Source organism: Girardinichthys multiradiatus, chromosome 14, assembly GCF_021462225.1.
Source record: "Girardinichthys multiradiatus isolate DD_20200921_A chromosome 14, DD_fGirMul_XY1, whole genome shotgun sequence".
NCBI lineage: Eukaryota > Metazoa > Chordata > Actinopteri > Cyprinodontiformes > Goodeidae > Girardinichthys > Girardinichthys multiradiatus.
The window spans coordinates 35,685,511-35,703,489 of NC_061807.1; the positions used below are offsets into that span (position 1 = coordinate 35,685,511).

The 17,979-nt window shown below is 40.0% G+C and overlaps 1 protein-coding gene across 1 annotated transcript; it reads left to right on the forward strand.

The window, feature by feature from the left end:
- The first annotated feature begins 10,907 nt into the window (after positions 1–10,907).
- Positions 10,908–17,836, forward strand: LOC124880745 (E3 ubiquitin-protein ligase TRIM21-like). The gene is made up of 10 exons (XM_047386071.1): positions 10,908–10,981; positions 11,556–11,787; positions 11,872–12,244; positions 12,511–12,606; positions 13,744–13,977; positions 14,211–14,358; positions 14,491–14,517; positions 14,676–14,740; positions 14,846–14,968; positions 16,421–17,836. The coding sequence occupies exons 2-10, from the start codon at positions 11,561–11,563 to the stop codon at positions 16,805–16,807; spliced, it is 1,680 nt and encodes a 559-aa protein (XP_047242027.1). The 5' UTR covers positions 10,908–10,981; positions 11,556–11,560; the 3' UTR covers positions 16,808–17,836.
- The last annotated feature ends 143 nt before the right edge of the window (positions 17,837–17,979 follow it).

A 17,979-nucleotide genomic window follows, 5' to 3' on the forward strand; every position in this document is an offset into this window, starting at 1 on the left:
CTGACGGGACAACTCTGCCTTTCGGTTATTAGAGTTGAAGAAGAAATAAAATAAAAAGTCACATGGATTTACAGGAGATTGATTTTGATCCTAGATTTAGAGCCCCTTTCTCATGTATGATAGTTGGACCCAGCGGCTGCGGGAAAACTTTCTTTGTAAAAAGTATTTTACAAAACTGTAATCATGTCATGGATATTGTTCCAGAAAATATTGTATGGATTTACACATCTTTTCAACCCATGTATGCTGAATTGCAGAAGACGAATAAAAATATTACCTTTGTGGAAGGATTGCCTCATTCTTTTGAAGATGAAAACCTGTTTCCTCCTGATCAGAATCATTTGATCATTCTAGACGATGTTATTGCTCAAGCCTCAGATGATGAAAACGTGATGAAAGTCTTTACCCAGTTTCGTCACCATCGTAATATGAGTGTTATGATGTTGACTCAGAATGTATTTCATCAGGGAAAGTTCAGTCGCACTATTAGTTTGAACTGTAATTATATGGTGTTGTTTAAGAACCCGAGAGATAAGCTGCAGCTGAACATATTGGCCCGCCAAATGTTTCCATCTCAAAAGGGTCTCTTCTTGGAGAGTTTTGAAGACGCAACGAGAGAAGCTCATGGATATTTAATCATCGATTTTACGCCTACCTGCCCAGAACATTTCAGACTGAGAACGGGGATACTTCCTCAGCAGTGGCCTGCTGTGTACGTACCCAGAACAAAGTAAGTCATCATGTCAGCGCGTATAAAAAGGAATTTACCATTATTCAGAGCTTTGTACCAGGCCTGTCCACAGAAACGTAAAGATATTCTCGCACACTGCTCTCCCGACTTTATTCAGGCTCTGTGCGAGATTGCACTGAATATCCTAAAAGGTAACATTAAACTATCACCCTCTCAACACCGACAATTGAAGAAACAAAGAAATATCATCAGATTGTTGGGTGATAAAAGAACCGGGATAAAAACTAAACAGTTGGCTCTCAAAAAGCAACGAGGTGGTTTTATTCTGCCCATCTTAACGGCTCTTGCACCCTTGATCGGTGATCTAGTGGGTGGAATCATCAGGAGATAATGTATCTCAGAACATCGCAGAAGATGTTTCTCATTTCACCTCATCAATTCAAGCGTCTGACCCAGTCAGACACGTCCATCAGGCAGACGGCGGAGGAGAATTTGGATGCTGAAATGAGAGCGATATTAAACGAGCCGGGTTTGACTTCTTATGGAAAAATCAAGAGATACGATGCTCTTCTCCAGAGGTATCTGACTTTACTTAAGCAAGGTGTCAAAGAAGAAAAACAGCGGGTCAGTTTAACGCTGCAGCGTGACACAGAGGTTCCTGAACATGAGCGGTCCCAAGAAAAACAAGGCCCAGGGCAGGACGAGGCCCCTAAGGATCAGGTTCTTACGGAAGTACTGAAAAGCCTTCCTAAACACAATCGTAAAAATGCCGAGTACATTTTGAAGAAATTATCCGAAAGAAGTGAGAGTTGGACTTCGCGAGGTGAATTTGTATTTAACGGAAATATTATAAAGGGGTCCCACATGATTGATTTGTTGAAAAATCTCATGCTTCCGTTTAAAAAATCTGGAGCATCACAAACCCGAGGATGGTCTGACTTTTCTACACTCATGTCAGAAGGTAAACATACCTATATCTTCAGTCATTAACCCTTATGCTCGTGAAGAATATAGACGTTTCAAAACAGAGGGTACATCGATTGAAAATGGGGGTACACCACCCAGCGTTAAGCAGAGAAGAAAAAGAAGAAGAAGGCAGATAACTCATTCTCCCCACTGGTCGAGATCTGAGCTGGAAGATCCAAAAAATGCTGATGGGAGATCAAAAAAGTCTCTTCGTAAGACGACACTACCACCCCGATGGATTACATTTTCACCATAAACCGTTATAAGAAAATGAAACATGTAGCCTATTTCTTTTATTCAATAAAATATTTATTGATTATATTTTTCAAGTCTAACTTCGTTCTCTACTTCACACACTAACATATGATATCATTACACAAATATTAAATCATAAGAAGAAAAAAAAAACAAACAATGAAAAAAAAAATAAGACATTTTAAATTCCATAACAATCTAGAAACATCTCCAAAGAGCATGTTCCGTGAGTATAAAATGTACAACTTTGATTAATGACACATTTCTGATATTTTTTCACAAAGTTAGATACCATTAAATCATTCTTAATCACATCTCCGTTGTATTTCGACAACACTTGCTGCATTGATAATCCGCACGCTCTATGACATAGATAAAAAATGCAATGGTGACCGCACACAGTGGACAGAGTGTTTTGAAGCTGATTATTATGATACAATATTTTTGAGGATCTGTCTTCTAAAAATGTTACGATGCTTGACGGGTAGAACTCGAAATCCGGAGAGTCCATAAGAGTCAAAAAAGCTGGATTGACCATTCTCATCCAATGTCAGAGCTAGCCAGTGTTCCCCCGGCATGTGTGAAGGATGTGTATTCACGATAAAGTAGGCCGGCCCTGGGAATTTGTCAGCTAGCAGCGGCAGCTGGTCGCACGGCCACACACCGCAAAACAAATCTCCCAGCAGATGACGCATCAGGCTCTCAATTTCATGATTATTCATGCCTGATTAGATTAATAATAATCCACCAGCACACGCCTCTTTGAATCAATCTCTAAAATAGAATCATAACAAGCATAGATGATCAGCGTGGTGGTATATGGCAACGGGTTTCTGAAGCGCATTTCCAATCTTAAATTCCCACTGGAAACTGGAGATAGAGCATCTGTGTCCTCACCCGGGTTAAGATTAAATGTGAATAGAGAGTATCCTTGATTAAATTCCTGACGTGTTATACTCAGTGGAAGATCTTTTAGATGTCGTCCTGTAGCCGTAAACAAGTTGTAATACTCTCTCACTGAATGACCTTGGTTAAAATTTGGCTGGAAGGCTTTAGCAGGAATTTGTCTGCCATCCTTACACAAAGCTAAATATTCCATATCAAAATGATTAAAGTCAAACGGATTGAGATTGCGTGTTCCTGTAAAAGCGTCATGATCCAGTAACGCAATCACCACATACTTGGGAAAGATGCCTAAGAAAAGATTCTCTTGGTTGCATACCCTTGAATTTTCAGGGATGGAATATGTTTTTACATTCACACGTGAAAGTGGATACAGAGCATTTGCTTTCATTAAAGCTGAAGCGTGCCCCAGTCGTACAGCTGGAGAGACAGTAACTTTTTTGATAAAAAGAGATGCTCCTAATATCCTGAGTTTGTAAGTGGAGTCTCTTGCGGCCATGAGACAAAAGGCATCGTTGGCTCTTGTAAGTTTAATTTTAAGGTCAACAGAGTTTAAAAGAAGTCTCTCGCAGAAAAATATGTCTGCATGCAGGGGGCCTAGGAGATGTACCTCCCTGGAATTTGCCGTAAAGCCTGCTCTGCTGTTAAGACCTTGGTTAGGGCCGTTAGTTGTAACAATAGAGTTCAGAGCACCTGCAGTGTCTTTATAAAAAAGACCGGAGCTAAACTGGGTTTTTAAAGAATCCTCAGAAAAGTTTAACAATGTCTCAATCATGGCTCTATATGGATGTGTAGCGCTGGATTGTGAAATCATTCGATCTCCGAGAGTGACGTCACACTGACTGAAGATGGTGTTTAACGGGTAGTTGATGAGCCCTACAGGTGCATCATCTGGCAGGTTTGTTCCATTCTCGTTAGTAATTTTCACTCTGAGATGCAACAGCGTATCGTTGAGATCCAGATACTTTTCTCCATCTCCCGGAATGAAAAACTCGATCGGCCCTCCATCAGTGATTGCTGATAAAGGCTGGATCTCGGTGTAAATTTTATCTTCGATCGATAGCTGCGTCATCGGGGCAGAAAATAAGTCCAACTCTGCCAGCGTGCACTCTGATGATTTGTTATGTAAAAGAGCCATTATTTAAATATATCAAAACTTGCGGATGACTTCCTTCCTCTTCGTTTGTCAGCTGCGACTGATCTCCTTTTTCGCGTTTGTCGTTGTTTTTTAACCGTCCTTAAACGATCACCAGGGGGTCTTGTTCTGGGTCTTTTGGATAAAACCATAATTCCTGAACCTTCTTGACCGTCGATGTGTGTAGAACCACTCATTTTACTCACGGCTCTACCGATGACATCCGAAGCGATATTTGATGCAGCCGTTTTAAGATGGGGTTTTGCAATTGCAAATCCTTTTTTAACCAGAGGGGATACGAAGCGGAATAATTTTGAAAATAATGATCCAATTCCGCGTCCGTACATGACCGGGGCCCCATAAAACCCTGGCAGATTACCGCCTGATTGACTTACATAGTAATTTACAAAGCGATTTGGATCACGTCTCAGACTTAGATGTGCCATGTTCTCTCTTGCCTGCTTGATGCAGTGTTGAATGACCAGCGTAATATGAATGATAACCAATCAATCTTAGAGGTTATATACATATCTCTGGAATAGTTTATACAAATAAAATTTATCTCAGGCTACGTTGTGATATCACCGGTCTGAAGTGTAGTCTTATGATGGTCTTTCCATAGACGAAATTTACAGGAACGTTTTGGTCCGATTTAATTTCTATATTGATATTTTCAATATGTCTTCTGGAGACTGGAAGGTAGTGGGCGGGGTTAAACGTCTGAGTAATCATATCACTGAATGTGCCTTGTACTTTGACGGTCCGCAGTAAAGGTGCAAAAGTGTCGCCTACTATTTGTGGGCTGACCACGTCGCTGTAACAGTATAGGTGATAGAAACCAGCCTTTATATCCGCCGGAAAAGGAGCCAGTTTTGGTTCAGAAACATGAATCCATTCCCCTGGTTTCACGCCCATCATATAAGCTAGAGTGCTGAAGAAGCGTATTTCATACGGACTATTTGCTTGAAATGCAAATCTCTTTTGAACTTTGCTGAATTTAATGCGTAAACCCGATTTCAATTTTTTGAAAAACATTTCCATCTCTGTCTCGAGTTGAACAACGCTGTTATAGTAGCCACTTCTGATCCTTTGCGTATTGATCTCCACATCACCAACCTTCCTCCATTCAAAGTAGGCATCATAATCCGGTAAATTATGCCATGTATGAGGGTATGAAATCTCGGCTAATGCAACCATCCATTGGCCTTCTAAATCAATATGTTGAGCTAAATTTACACGGAAACTTTAACTGGTATTATTTTTAAACACTTCCATGCTAGCATTAGATGTAAGAGTAACGTAAAAGCCATCATCCTCTACCTGACGGTTCATGATGCTGTGTCAACTGTGAGGTTTAGTGCAAACCTTTTTTATACGTTTCGAAGTTCATCAAACTTGATCCAACTGTTGAATTTCTCAGGCCAGTTTTTCCAGCTTACAAAAACCTGTTTGACTCCCTTGACCGTACGTCGTTTTAATATTTTTTCCACTTGATACATCTTGTCGTTAAATATTTTTACTTTTTGAAGTTCCTCAGCGTAAAAGGAACCCTCGATAGGTTCTCCATCCAAATCTTTGAGTTTGTATACAGGAGGAGAACGGGGTATCCGGTCATAGACTGTAAACACTTCATCCGTAAAACTCTGTTCGTATTTTTTGTCAAACACTCCACGGACCTTGGATATTCTGACAAGATCCCCTTGTTTAAACGTTGTCACTGAGTCCTTGCAATATCTGTTGGACTTGACATCATACAGATTCTGAAACACTTGAAAGGCATTTTCTGGGGTCACTTCCATAGGGCTCATTTTAATGCTGGAGTGGTAGGAATGGTTGTAGCTTCTAGCTAGGTTTTGCAGTACATCGACGTACCGCCGGGTATTGTTAGCTGTAAAATATCTCCACATCCTTGTTTTTAATGTGCGGTTAAATCTCTCGACCACTGAAGCTTTTGCTTCACTCGCTGTGGCAAAATGTTCAATACCGTGTTTCTCCATTAAAACTTTAAATTTCTTGTTAAAAAATTCTTTACCGGCATCAGTCTGAAGTTTTTTGGGGATCTGACTTTCTGTAAAAACTGATTCAAATGCCTTTACCACCTCAGCGGCTGTTTTCCTCTTCAAAACTCGTACATACGCCCTTTTTGAAAAGATGTCAATGACTGTTAATAAATAATTATAACCATCATTTTCCATGGCCAGAGCTTGCATGTCACAGAGATCAGCCTGGAACTGCCTCAATGGTCTGGTGACAAAAACTCTGTTTCTCGGGAACTTTATTCTTGCAGGTTTATGTAGAGTATAGGTATCTTCTCCTGATAAAAAATCTTTAACTTTTTCAACCGCAACCTTCTTTCCCGTTTCATCTTGCATAACCCTCCTCAGCCTATCTACACCCCCAAAACTTCCCGGATTTGAAGGGCTATAATATACTTTCTTCACCAGCCGTCTTCCTGCCATCTCTGCCTTATGCTCACTCTGCCGATTACTTGTTAAATAATGAGAAAAAACACACAGGAGGGTAGATTTATCCTTATTTTTTATTTATTTATTTAATATAAACAAAAAACAACCAGAAAACAAAATCAGATAAAATGCAGATGAATTCAAACACTACTAGCTTTTTAAACAACACTTTTGGGAAAGGTTACTATGTTCCTACTTTAATTGTATTTAATAGTAAAAAGAAAAAAGAAGAAAAATCATATAATGCAGATTAACTAAAGTACTGGAATACTAAAAAGAAAAATGATACAACAACAAGTCATCAAACATGTGAGATCAGTTTGTCAGTCCATAGCACTCTGAAACAGAGTTAAGTTGTTTGAGATGTTTCTCATCGACCATGCAATCATAAACGTGCGCTATTGCACTGTGGATGCCTTGTACCGATTTCAGTTCATATAAAACCGTCTTGGCAATCGTCTTCACTCTGAAGTCATCCGCTTGTATGCTTCGAAGTACCAGAAGATTCTGAATAGCAGGAATGAGTTTGGGGGTTACGAGTCGTCGTACGATGCGTTGAAAGTTGACTTGGTAATAATCCTCCCCCAGTACCTCCAGGCAATGGTGTTGACGCTGGCTTGGGTGGTTCGTTATACATCCATAGCAGGTTTCTCTGAGATAGTTCAAAGAGGTTATGTTGAATAAATGAAGTATCGCTGTTTTCACCGTATTGATGAGGGTGGTTGAGAACCAACCGTCAATTTCGTCCTCCTGGTTACTCTCATCCTCTGCTGAAGGCTGAGGGTCCTCCATCGGTTCCAGGGTTTGTGTAGGGGCTTCGGTAGAGGGTGAGTAGCCGGTGGCTACCTCCTCCTCCACGACCACCTTCATGTCTTCAGGCAGGACATTCGCGTCTACAGACTCAGCCATGAATAGCGGTGATGGTGAGCAGAGGTCTGGAGAAAGCGGTAGATATTTCATGTTGTATCCTGTAGGTGATGCAGGACTGTAGTGGTTCTCTGAGAATGAGGATGTTGAGGTGGATGGTGAGAAGAGGTCAGGGGAAGGCGGATGATATGGTCCAATGTTGAAGCTTTCATCGTGCTCAGGAGAGAAGTGGATCTCTGCTCGGTGGTTGTAGAGATCCCTGTATGGTGTCGGTCCACTCATTCTCATGATACGATTCTCAGTGTCTGTGAGCTTGCAGTTATCCCCCCGTATATATATCATAGGAAGGGGCGTGTCCTCAGAAGAGGGTTCGTTCTAAACGTAAAACAGGAAACGTCAGCGTTTTTTTCACTGACATGACATCGATCCAACTTCGTGACTTTTGGAAAAGGTCGGAAAGACGATGTCCAATTTCACTCATCTTCTCTGCCCAAGCTTCAAACGGCAGAGCCAGCATTGTCTTGAATACGCCGCAGTCTTGATTGAAAGCCTCCAACACAAACAGATCTGAGGGACTCGTCCGGTTGTTCCTGCGTCTGCTTGCCCGAAAAGACCAGCGGCCATTTGCTGTGGTTTTTGACCCCCACACTGCGCTAAAGAGAGGTTCTCTCTCAGCTATTTCAACATCGGATGGTATATGAAACATTCTCGCCCGTTTTACAGGTCGAGGAGACAGTTCATTTTCTTCTTCTTCTTCTTCCTCCCTCTCCTGCCTTGAGACTGTTTCAGGGCTATCATTAAGGTGCGGGATTGCAAGCTTTAACACAGCCCAGTCGCTGTGGGTGAGTGTACACAGAGCCAGTGATCCATTAAATACCTCATCTTGATCCAATTGATACAGGCAAAGCTCTTCTATTTCATACATGAAAATATAACCCCAGCTGCCAACCAGGCCATATGGCTCCAAAGACCATTCTTCCTGCAGAGTCTTGAACGGGGGTCTTTGTACCCTGCAGATGTAGTATGTTGATTTCTTAGGAGCATTCAATTCACGGGATGAATACTGGTAGACGGTCACTGGGGTTTCGCACAGAACTGACATACCTCTTGGCCGAACCGAGGTCTGAAATTCAACCATGGTTGTTGAAGTTGATTTTGGATCCTCATCATCGGTAGAGTATGTCACGACGGGAATTCCGATAGGTATCTCCGTTGAGGAAGTATATGATGCAGTTGCTTGTTCATCATCATCATCTTGGCACGCGTTGCGTTTCTCCTCCGCTTGACGATAAACTCTCTTAACTCTAGCCATTGTTGAACGGGTGTTCTTTTTTTTCCAACGAATGCTGCATGTAAAGTGCAGAGTTTTATCTCTGTATTTAAAGTAAACACTAAGGCACGCCCTATTGTTTTCATTGGGTTATTCAAGGTTTAACGATGCTTACAAACACACCCCCTCTATTTTTAATTGGTGCTGATGCCAAACAGTTTCCGATAATACCATATTTGTCTTGTTCTATTTATAACAAACACACCCCTGTGTTTTAATTGACTCATTTAAGGTATTGCCCCTAATGACGACAACCAATCAGCATCCACTGTTACGCCCCCTTGGACACACCACCTGCTTGACCACATGACCTCCTGCCCACATGGCAACCACATGGCGCCCATATGGCCCCCACCGGAAATCCCGCCCTCACCGGAAGTCCCACCCACCTGTCAAAAAGTTTGATGAAAGGGTGTACTTAAATTCTCTTCCCTGCTTTCTGAGCTTCACAAGTACGCTGGCTGTCTTCCCTCTACGCTGTCTCCAGCGGTATAGCCCATAGAGACCCGATACTCCGTTGGCCAGGATCTCCGTGAAGCTTTCGTCAAAGAATAATGGTGAGAGCGCCTCGAATGCCTTGTTGCTGATAAGCGCTATATAAATAAACTTGACTTGAGTTTACTTGACAAAATGCCAAAAGAAGACAGACGTTGAGCAGTTCTTCTCTGCTGAACGAGACCACTGAATAGTAGCCGAAAGCACCACAAAAACATGCAGAAACGAGAGAGCAAAGCTCCGAAGCAGCCATCAGTGGCACCCTCTTGGTTTGGTTTATAAACTTCTGCTCTGTTTACACTATTCAATTCAATTCAATTCAGTTTTATTTATATAGCGCCAATTCACAACAAATGTCTCAAGGCACTTCACAACAGTCAGGTTCATACATTCCAATTAATCCTAACCATTGAACAGTGCAGTCAGAGTTAGTTATTTATTCAAATTGGATAAAAATGTTTTTCTATCTAAGGAAACCCAGCAGATTGCATCCAGTCAGTGACTTGCAGCATTCATTCCTCCCGGATGAACATGTAGAGATAGTGGACAGTCACTGGCGTTGACTTTGCAGCAATCCCTCATACTGAGCATGCATGTAGCGACAGTGGAGAGGAAAAACTCCCTTTTAACAGGAAGAAACCTCCACCAGAACCAGGCTCAGTGTGAGCGGCCAACTGCCACGACCGACTGGGGGTTTGAGAGAACAGAGCAGAGACACAAAAAGAACACAAAAGCACTGATCCAGGAGTACTTTCTATGGGAAGGAAAAGTAACTGTTAATGGATGTAGCTCCTTTAGTGGTTTCACCTAGAAAGAAAGAACAGATAAACTCTGAGCCAGTTTCAAGGTTAGAGTCTGAAAGAGAGCACATATAATTAGTTACAGTTATGCTCAGTCAATTGCCATGTCTAGGAGAGAGAAAGGGTTAAACACTAAAAGACAGGGCTATGTGGATCATCGGTAGAGGGTGAGCATTAAGTTGTTGCCAGCAGAAGCTCGGACGATTCCCCTCTCCAGAAAGGTGTCACAGGTAGACACAGAGTCAGGCCAGGTGTAGTTTCTAGGAAGAGAAAAGAGAGAACAAAGTTAAAAACTGAAATAACAGCAAATAATGCAAAATTGGAGAGTAGTGTGAGAATGTAGAATGCAACTATGAAGGAGTATACTGTTTGCCAATGCCATGCCTTCTCGTGTTAATGCCTACATTTGTGACCCCCTGCCTGTTGTAAGTAAAAAGCAGAAAAGTTATTTGCTTTTTACATATTAAACCTTTTATTCACACAGCGTTGTGCTGCTGCCTGACTGTCCGCATTTGGGTCAACTCCGAAAACCATATTGCTGACATGAAGGCCACACTTTTCAACTTCAGTTTCTAAGAATCAAAAAATACATATGCTTTTCCTTCCACTTCTTAACTATGCAAAGTTTGAGTTGGTCTGAAATTCAAAAAGGATTTATTCATAAAATGACAATATATGGTATGAAAAAAAAACAAAATGCACACTTGTACATACTGTTCCTTGTCCTTATTTATTTGTTTTTACACATTGTCGTTGTTGTTTGAACTAATGTTTATATACGATGTGAATGATGGAAACCCAAGTTAGATTCCTTGTTTGTGCACACAAACTTGGCCAATAAAGTTGATTCTGATTCTGATTTGGCAGAAATAGAAAGGATGTGAAAAACTGTGGGTGATTTCTTTATAAATGTAAAGTGAAAACAAATTGCGCAAAGACATGAAAACTGGATTAACCTGTCTGTCTAAAATGTCATTGTGGGAGTAGCTTTGAACGTATGCCTAGAAAAACTGCCTGTATTGAAGCAGTCTTGCTGCAGACAACATACCTGCTGAAGGCTGTCGACTCACACAGGTAAGACATTCTTCATTATGGTACATAACAAAATGGTCAGTTCCTATTTGAGATGAACAAATGTGTGCTATTTGTACCAGTTAAAATTCTGAAGACGATCATAAAGTTAAACATTAGCTCATCATGCAACATTGAACCTCCTGCAACTCAGATGCTTCAGATTTTATGTTGAAAACTTTTCAAAATTAATTCATTTTCCTTTGACTCTAATGATGGAATTGACCAAATACAAAAAATTGAAATCCACACTTTATTACCTAGATCAATATTTATCATCAGTATACATTAGCAGAAAAATGTACAATACTGTACAATAATTACCAAATGCTCAATTACTACATGAAAGTCAACTACATAAAATGTAAAACATCTTGGGCCCATCTTGTCTAAAATATAATAAAATGTTAATCTAAGAAGCACTGCTTTATTTTTTTGGTTTCCTTACTTTCTCAGCTTTTTCCAATCCAGGATCTATAATCCCGGTTTTTCTCGCAAACATTACAGAACATACTTATTTATTTAGTTTGTCTTTCACTTGCATGAAAAGGTAACCCTGTGTCATTTTTCCACCCAGCAAAAATGGCATATACTTTGACTCAGGAGCAAGTTCTGTGCATCATTTGCATGGATAGCTTCACCAACCCTGTGTCCATCCCGTGTGGCCACAACTTCTGCCTGGAATGTATTAATGGTTTCTGGGACACAAGCCACAAGTCGGAATGTCCACTTTGCAAGGAGAACTTCCAAAAGCGTCCAGCCCTCAGGGTGAATGTCGGCTTAAAAGACATTACTGAACAATTTAAAAGGTAAAGAGCTAATGCAATAATGTCCAAACGTTAAACATGTTCCTTTGCAGTTGTACTAAACATGGGTTCTATGTTAAAACAAAGATGTTTGAGGAGTGAACAAGCAAGCAACCCAGAGCCACCTAGGAGAAACTGCTCCAGACAGTCCTCTAAATCTGACAACATAACTTGTGACATCTGCGGCGAAAACAAGCTGACAGCAGTGAAGTCGTGCCTGGTCTGCCAAGCGTCTTATTGTGAAATGCACCTGACTCCTCACCTGAGCGATTCCATGATGACAAAGCACAGGCTGACGGATCCGGCCACCTTCAGGAAAAGTCACCTCTGCAGAAACCACAACAAGCCCCTGGAGATGTTCTGCAAGAAATGTCAGAGCCCTGTTTGTACGAGCTGCACTGAGAGGGACCATAAGCATCATCAAGTTGTTCCTATGGAGAAAGAGAGCAGGAGGATCAAGGTGAGTCCATTCCACCTATATAACATTTAAGATTCATTTAAGAAATAAAAATAGTAGTGCTATCTATCTATGGTCTAACAGTATAGATTTATTTATCATAGTCTATCAATATACTATATTTCCCATGTATTGGATTACTTGTTTTTTATCACCACAAGGTTTTCCTGTTTAACTTTTAAGATCACAAAAGAATTTCCACTAACTTTATGAACCAAGTCAAATTTATCTAGAAGAAATTAGTTGTACTAATTTTTAACTTTGTTTAGGCAAAATTGAAGATTGTTGAAGCAGAGATTCAACAGATGATCCAGACCCGGCTCAGAAAGACTGAGGATATCAAGAACTCTATGGAGCTGAGCAGAGTAAGGATTTTACTTTAGATCAAATTCAGTATACATCACACTTACCTATTCAAGGTATCCAATATATTTATTGCATTATCTGCAATCATTAAACTGGTACTACTAAACCAATGCATGGTCAGGAGAGCTGGATGTTTGACTGAAACATAACTGGGCCCGTTTGCAATGACTTGGCAGTGACTGAGTTATGGATGTCTGGTTCTGTCCATTTTACCTCAACTAAAAAATGTCTAACTTGAGGCTGTTTTTGTTACTCTTAAAGAAACTGTTGTTTCTTGTAACTAAAGTAAGGTTAGTACATTTCATGCATTGACCCTGAAATGCAAGTAGTGACACGTCTTTAGTAAGCAGACAATAAGTCATTCACAGATTTCTTCTAAGGAAGACCCTCAAGCTGGTTCCCAGTATGTTCATTAAAAACAAAAGTCCCTGATCCGGACCCGAAGCTGATACCTCTGATAGGATTGTGACATCCTTGATAAAAAAACGTTTAAAAGGCTCAAAACCCTGATTGGTTATGCCCCGGGCTGCACGGTGGCAGAGTTGGTAACCATTTTGCCTTGTAGCAATAAGGTCCTGGGTTTGACTCCCAACCGGAGATCCTTCTGCATGGAGTTTGCATGTTCTCCTTGTGCATGCATGGATTCTCTCCGGGTACTCCGGCTTCCTCCCACAGTCCAGAAAAAACATGACTGTTAGGTTAATTGGTCTCTTTGAATTGCACTTAGTGTGAATGGGTGTGTGCATCGTTGTTTGTCGTGTGTGTTATTTTTGCCCTGTAATGGACTGGCTACCTGTCCAGGGTGTACCCCGCCTCTCACCTGTAGACTGCTGGAGATTGGCACCAGCTCCCCCAAACGATGGATGGATGGATAGTTATACCCCTTTATGCCCCAAATGTGTATATCCAACTATTTATTTGCTAACAGGACACACTGATTGTAATACAGTCAGGGTTTTGCATAATATAATAATGTTTTAGTAGTTTTGATTGTTCAAAAAACTTCCTCAATGGCAACAAACTGTTATAGATCTCAGTAAAACCTGCAGTTTATTTTCAAGATATTTACAAAGGAACAATCTATTTACGTTTTGGATATATCTTTTTATTCAGTTTTGATTTATGTATTTTTGCAGATAGATAAAGAAAAGGAGATACAAACCAGTGTACATGTTGTCACCATGGTAATAAATGCCATTGAGAGAAACCAGGCTCTGCTCATTGAGGACATAGAAGAGAAGCATGAAGCAGCAAAGAGGAGAGCAGAAGATCTTCTTGAAGAGCTCGACCAGGAGATCGGAGAACTGCAAAAGAGACGCAGTGAGCTGCAATACCTGAAGGACACCAAGGACCCGCTACATCTTCTGCAGGTTAGACATGAGCTGAACGCCACTAAAATATTTAGTTTTAAAGACAATGCAAACTATTTGGACAAAACAAATCTAGTATTTCTAATATTACACAACATTCCAGGTAAATTTCAGCATCAAATGAGAAGCATTAAATATTACTTCCATCTCCTTGTCTTGTTAGGAATATATCAATGACAGATTGTTTCTGCCTGTTAAAAGCATTTTTGTGCTTTCTTAATAAACAATTTTAGAGTTTTCCATGTCTGAGTTCTCCGCTGTCTTCAACAAACTGGTCTGAGGTCTGTGTTGACTCTGACATTTATATAAGAAGTGTGAGGACAGCTTTCTCCAAGCTGGTGGACGTCTGCCATGAACTAGAAAATAAATTTTGTGCAGAAGGTCAGTAATTAATTAATTAACTGACACTACATCAAATGCTGCACTGGAGTCCTTTATAAAGATCTCACTACGTTCGTGTCCAAGTTAATTCATTAAATAATTTGAATGTATTGTTTTTCTTTTTGTTTTCAGAAGTCACTAAGTTGGCCAAATATGCAGGTATGTGTGTGAAGCTTCAAGGTGGTCACTTTAATGTATTTTATGAATTGCCTTAAACATATAGAACCAAATTATTTTGTTTTTACCAAGAGAAATATGAGAAACCTGCTTGATTCTGACTGAGATTTCCATTTTTGATTATATTTGTCCATCTTCAGTGGATGTGACTCTGGACCCTACAACTGCTGCAAGCTGGCTGCTTCTGTCCCCGGATGGTAAAAAGGTATGTTTTACTGCGAGACTGCATCATCCCTCACTACAGACTCTTCTTCAAGGTTCTGGACACCAGTGTTTTGTTACTAATGAATATCATGATGGTGATCCACAGGTGAGCCTGAGCTCCCAGAGCAGAAGGCAGTCGCTGCCTGATGACCCCCGCAGGTTCGACTCGTGTGTTGCTGTTCTGGGGAAACAAAGCTTCACCTCTGGGAGACGATATTGGGTGGTTAAGGTAAGAGGTCGGCAGAATCAGAACCATTAGTGAAACGCAAACACCACACAGTGAAGTATTATTTGGATAGAAATGATACAGTTGGAGGCAATTTAGAGCCTAAAGATGGATGAAAACTAGAATATAAAAGTTAAAATCTAAATGTTCAATAACATTGATTACATAGCTAAAGTAGCCTAGCAAAGTTTTTATCCCTAGAATTGTATGAAATTGAATGGAGGCAGTTATCATTTTCTGGTAAAGTCAAGCCTTTGTCAAATTACATCCTATACTGTCGCCATGTGCATCAAAAGACTTGTGGTTTTGGTTTTGTACAGTATGTAGTTTAGTTCAAGGCTGCAATGGATAATTATCACACTGATCAGTAGCCTGCTAGAGACTCTAAAGATCAGACATAGTTTTATTACGTGCAAGAGACTAAAGTGGAGTACATCAACTCAGGATGTGGGTTAGAATGCCCAAAAAGCTGCAGTTCAACAAGCCCTGTTTATACATTGTCATTTTCACAGTATGTCTGTGATGTGTACATCCTCATTGGTAATAAACAGAAATATGACACTAATGAGCACAACTGGGTTCAGTGAAGGTTTGGTTCTCCATTTAGTGGATCAACTGCATAGGTGACAGTCACAGACAGAACATTTGGTGAATAAAGAAAAAATGTTGCATCAAGTCACATCCACGTCCTCCTACTTGTCAAAATGAATGGCCTTAATAAGTACATGTCACAGAAGTATTTAAAAAGGCAAAACAATAACGTTTGTTTAACAAGAAGTTTAATTTTTTTATCTTAGTTTTTAGGACATTTGCAGCAATTGTCCATTTATTCACCCACCAATTCATTTTGTATTCTTGCTCAAAGCTGTAGTCGCTAACTTTTATTTGTTAAAAGTATTTAAAACTATTAGTCTTGCATATTCGTGTGGTGGGAACTGTCAATCAATGAGTAAGCGCACAAGTATGCATGAAAGGAGTCACATGCCCGGAGCTAAAGTGGTCTCTTCTCTCTCCTCGTTTAAGAAAAGTTACAGACAACAGCTTCCGTGCTTGTAGGGTAATAGAGGGCTAGTCCGTATCTCCAGGGTCCATGGTTGAGCTGCAGTGTACGCCCTGGACAGGTCACTGCAGAAATTATGGTCGGTAATAGAGGAAGCAAATCAGTACTCAGATCTTCCTGTGAAGTATACTTTTTCTAAAAGACACAATTAAATATCAACATAGATTTTTGATACAAAATATTCAAACAACAATATATTCTCGCTCAAATCGTAAGGTTTGATATGAGCATTTATATACTATTTGTTGAGGCAGGTCCTCTGAGATAATGGTCAGTGTAGCTAGAAGGTGGTGTTTTATGTTTTATCCTGTCATTCATCAAGTAACTTCGACCAAATACTTTACTTAATGTAATTCCCTTGTGTAATTATATCAACTGATTTCTTTTTTTTACAGATAGGGGATAAAACAGACTGGGATCTTGGTGTGGCCAAGGAGTCCATTAACAGGAAGGGCTCCATAACCGTCCGTCCAGACAACGGTTACTGGGCGATCTGCAGGCGGAAGGGTGAGAGTCTTCGGGCCTGTGCCGGACCCTCTGTCACCTTAAACCTCCATGAAATCCCTATTAAAGTGGGTGTATTCCTGGACTATGAAGATGGATCAGTGTCATTCTACAACGTAGATTCAAAAACTCATATCTACACTTACAAAGGATGTTCTTTTACCGAGCCCCTGTACCCATACTTTAATCCCTGTCTTCATGACAATGGAAGGAACACAGAACCTCTGATTATCTGTCCAGTGGAAACTGGGCTTACTATAGAGACTGCAGGGCAGTGAAGTTAAATTCAATGAAAGTGATCTGACAAAGTCATCAACAAGCATCAGTAAGATGCTTAGGATGTCCTCGTTGTTTAGTTTTTGATGTTTTTCATGTTCAGTATCAGAAAACCTTTGAGAAGTTTGGGAAAACTTCAGAATTGAGAAGCAGTTTACATTTTAAAGCCTAAAGAAAAATGTGCTGCATCATGTAAATGTTGATAATGTGTAAAATGTGCAAAACCTAAATATGATCAAAACTATTAGGTGTGGGTCTAAAAGCTATAAAGTCTACTTCTGTCATTTCTAAAAAAAAGATGTGACATTAAAACGTGACACTACAAAGTGTTGTGCAACAAGTACATTTCTTTGAAGGATAAAAATCTCTCCTGCTCTAAGCGTCTGTCAGAGAACATCAGGAACCAGTTGTGCAGCATGACTTCACAATAATGAATTGCAAGCATTGTGTTTATGGGACATTATGATTGTTTATGACGATAGTGTTCTGCTTCATGAACGCTATGTCGGTTCTCATTTTCAACTCTAGTGTGATCTAAAAAATAAGGATTAGGTCAAGGTTTGTACTTCTCTTCAAACTGTATCTTATCAACAGGATGTGTTTTAAAGAAACTCAGTCTGTCTACCATCTTACTGGGAATATTCATACATTATGTTTGAAAGATATGCATTTTCAAATGTTAATCTGCAGTTGAACTGTAAATTACTTGAGGCAAACTCAAGGATATTGAGAACTGGAGGTTAATATGATCAAATCTGGAGAAAAATAGATGGTATATAGAGAATGGTTAGAGCCCAGTCTCATGGAACTGCTCATATTTTATCCAGTCTTGATAATTAACAGTCCAATAGTTATCAATTTAAAAAGATAAAAGCATTTGATTACACATACACAGACTGGCTTTATTTAGTCCACTGCTGCATTTTCTCTTTTTTTGTTTAATTGTTTGTTACTTGTACTATGCCTTAGCTGATGTTTCATAGTTTCATGTTTAAATGCCAAAAGATACATTAAAAGTTGTTGTTTATGAACCTATAGTTCCTCTTATATGACAGCAGATGTCAGCAAAAGGTTGGACTCATACATCTCTGACCTCTAACAAGATTTAAACTCTCAGTCCGCGTTACAAGTCGATTTGTAATGTCTAAAATGTCCAAGAATGCAACGAACAGAC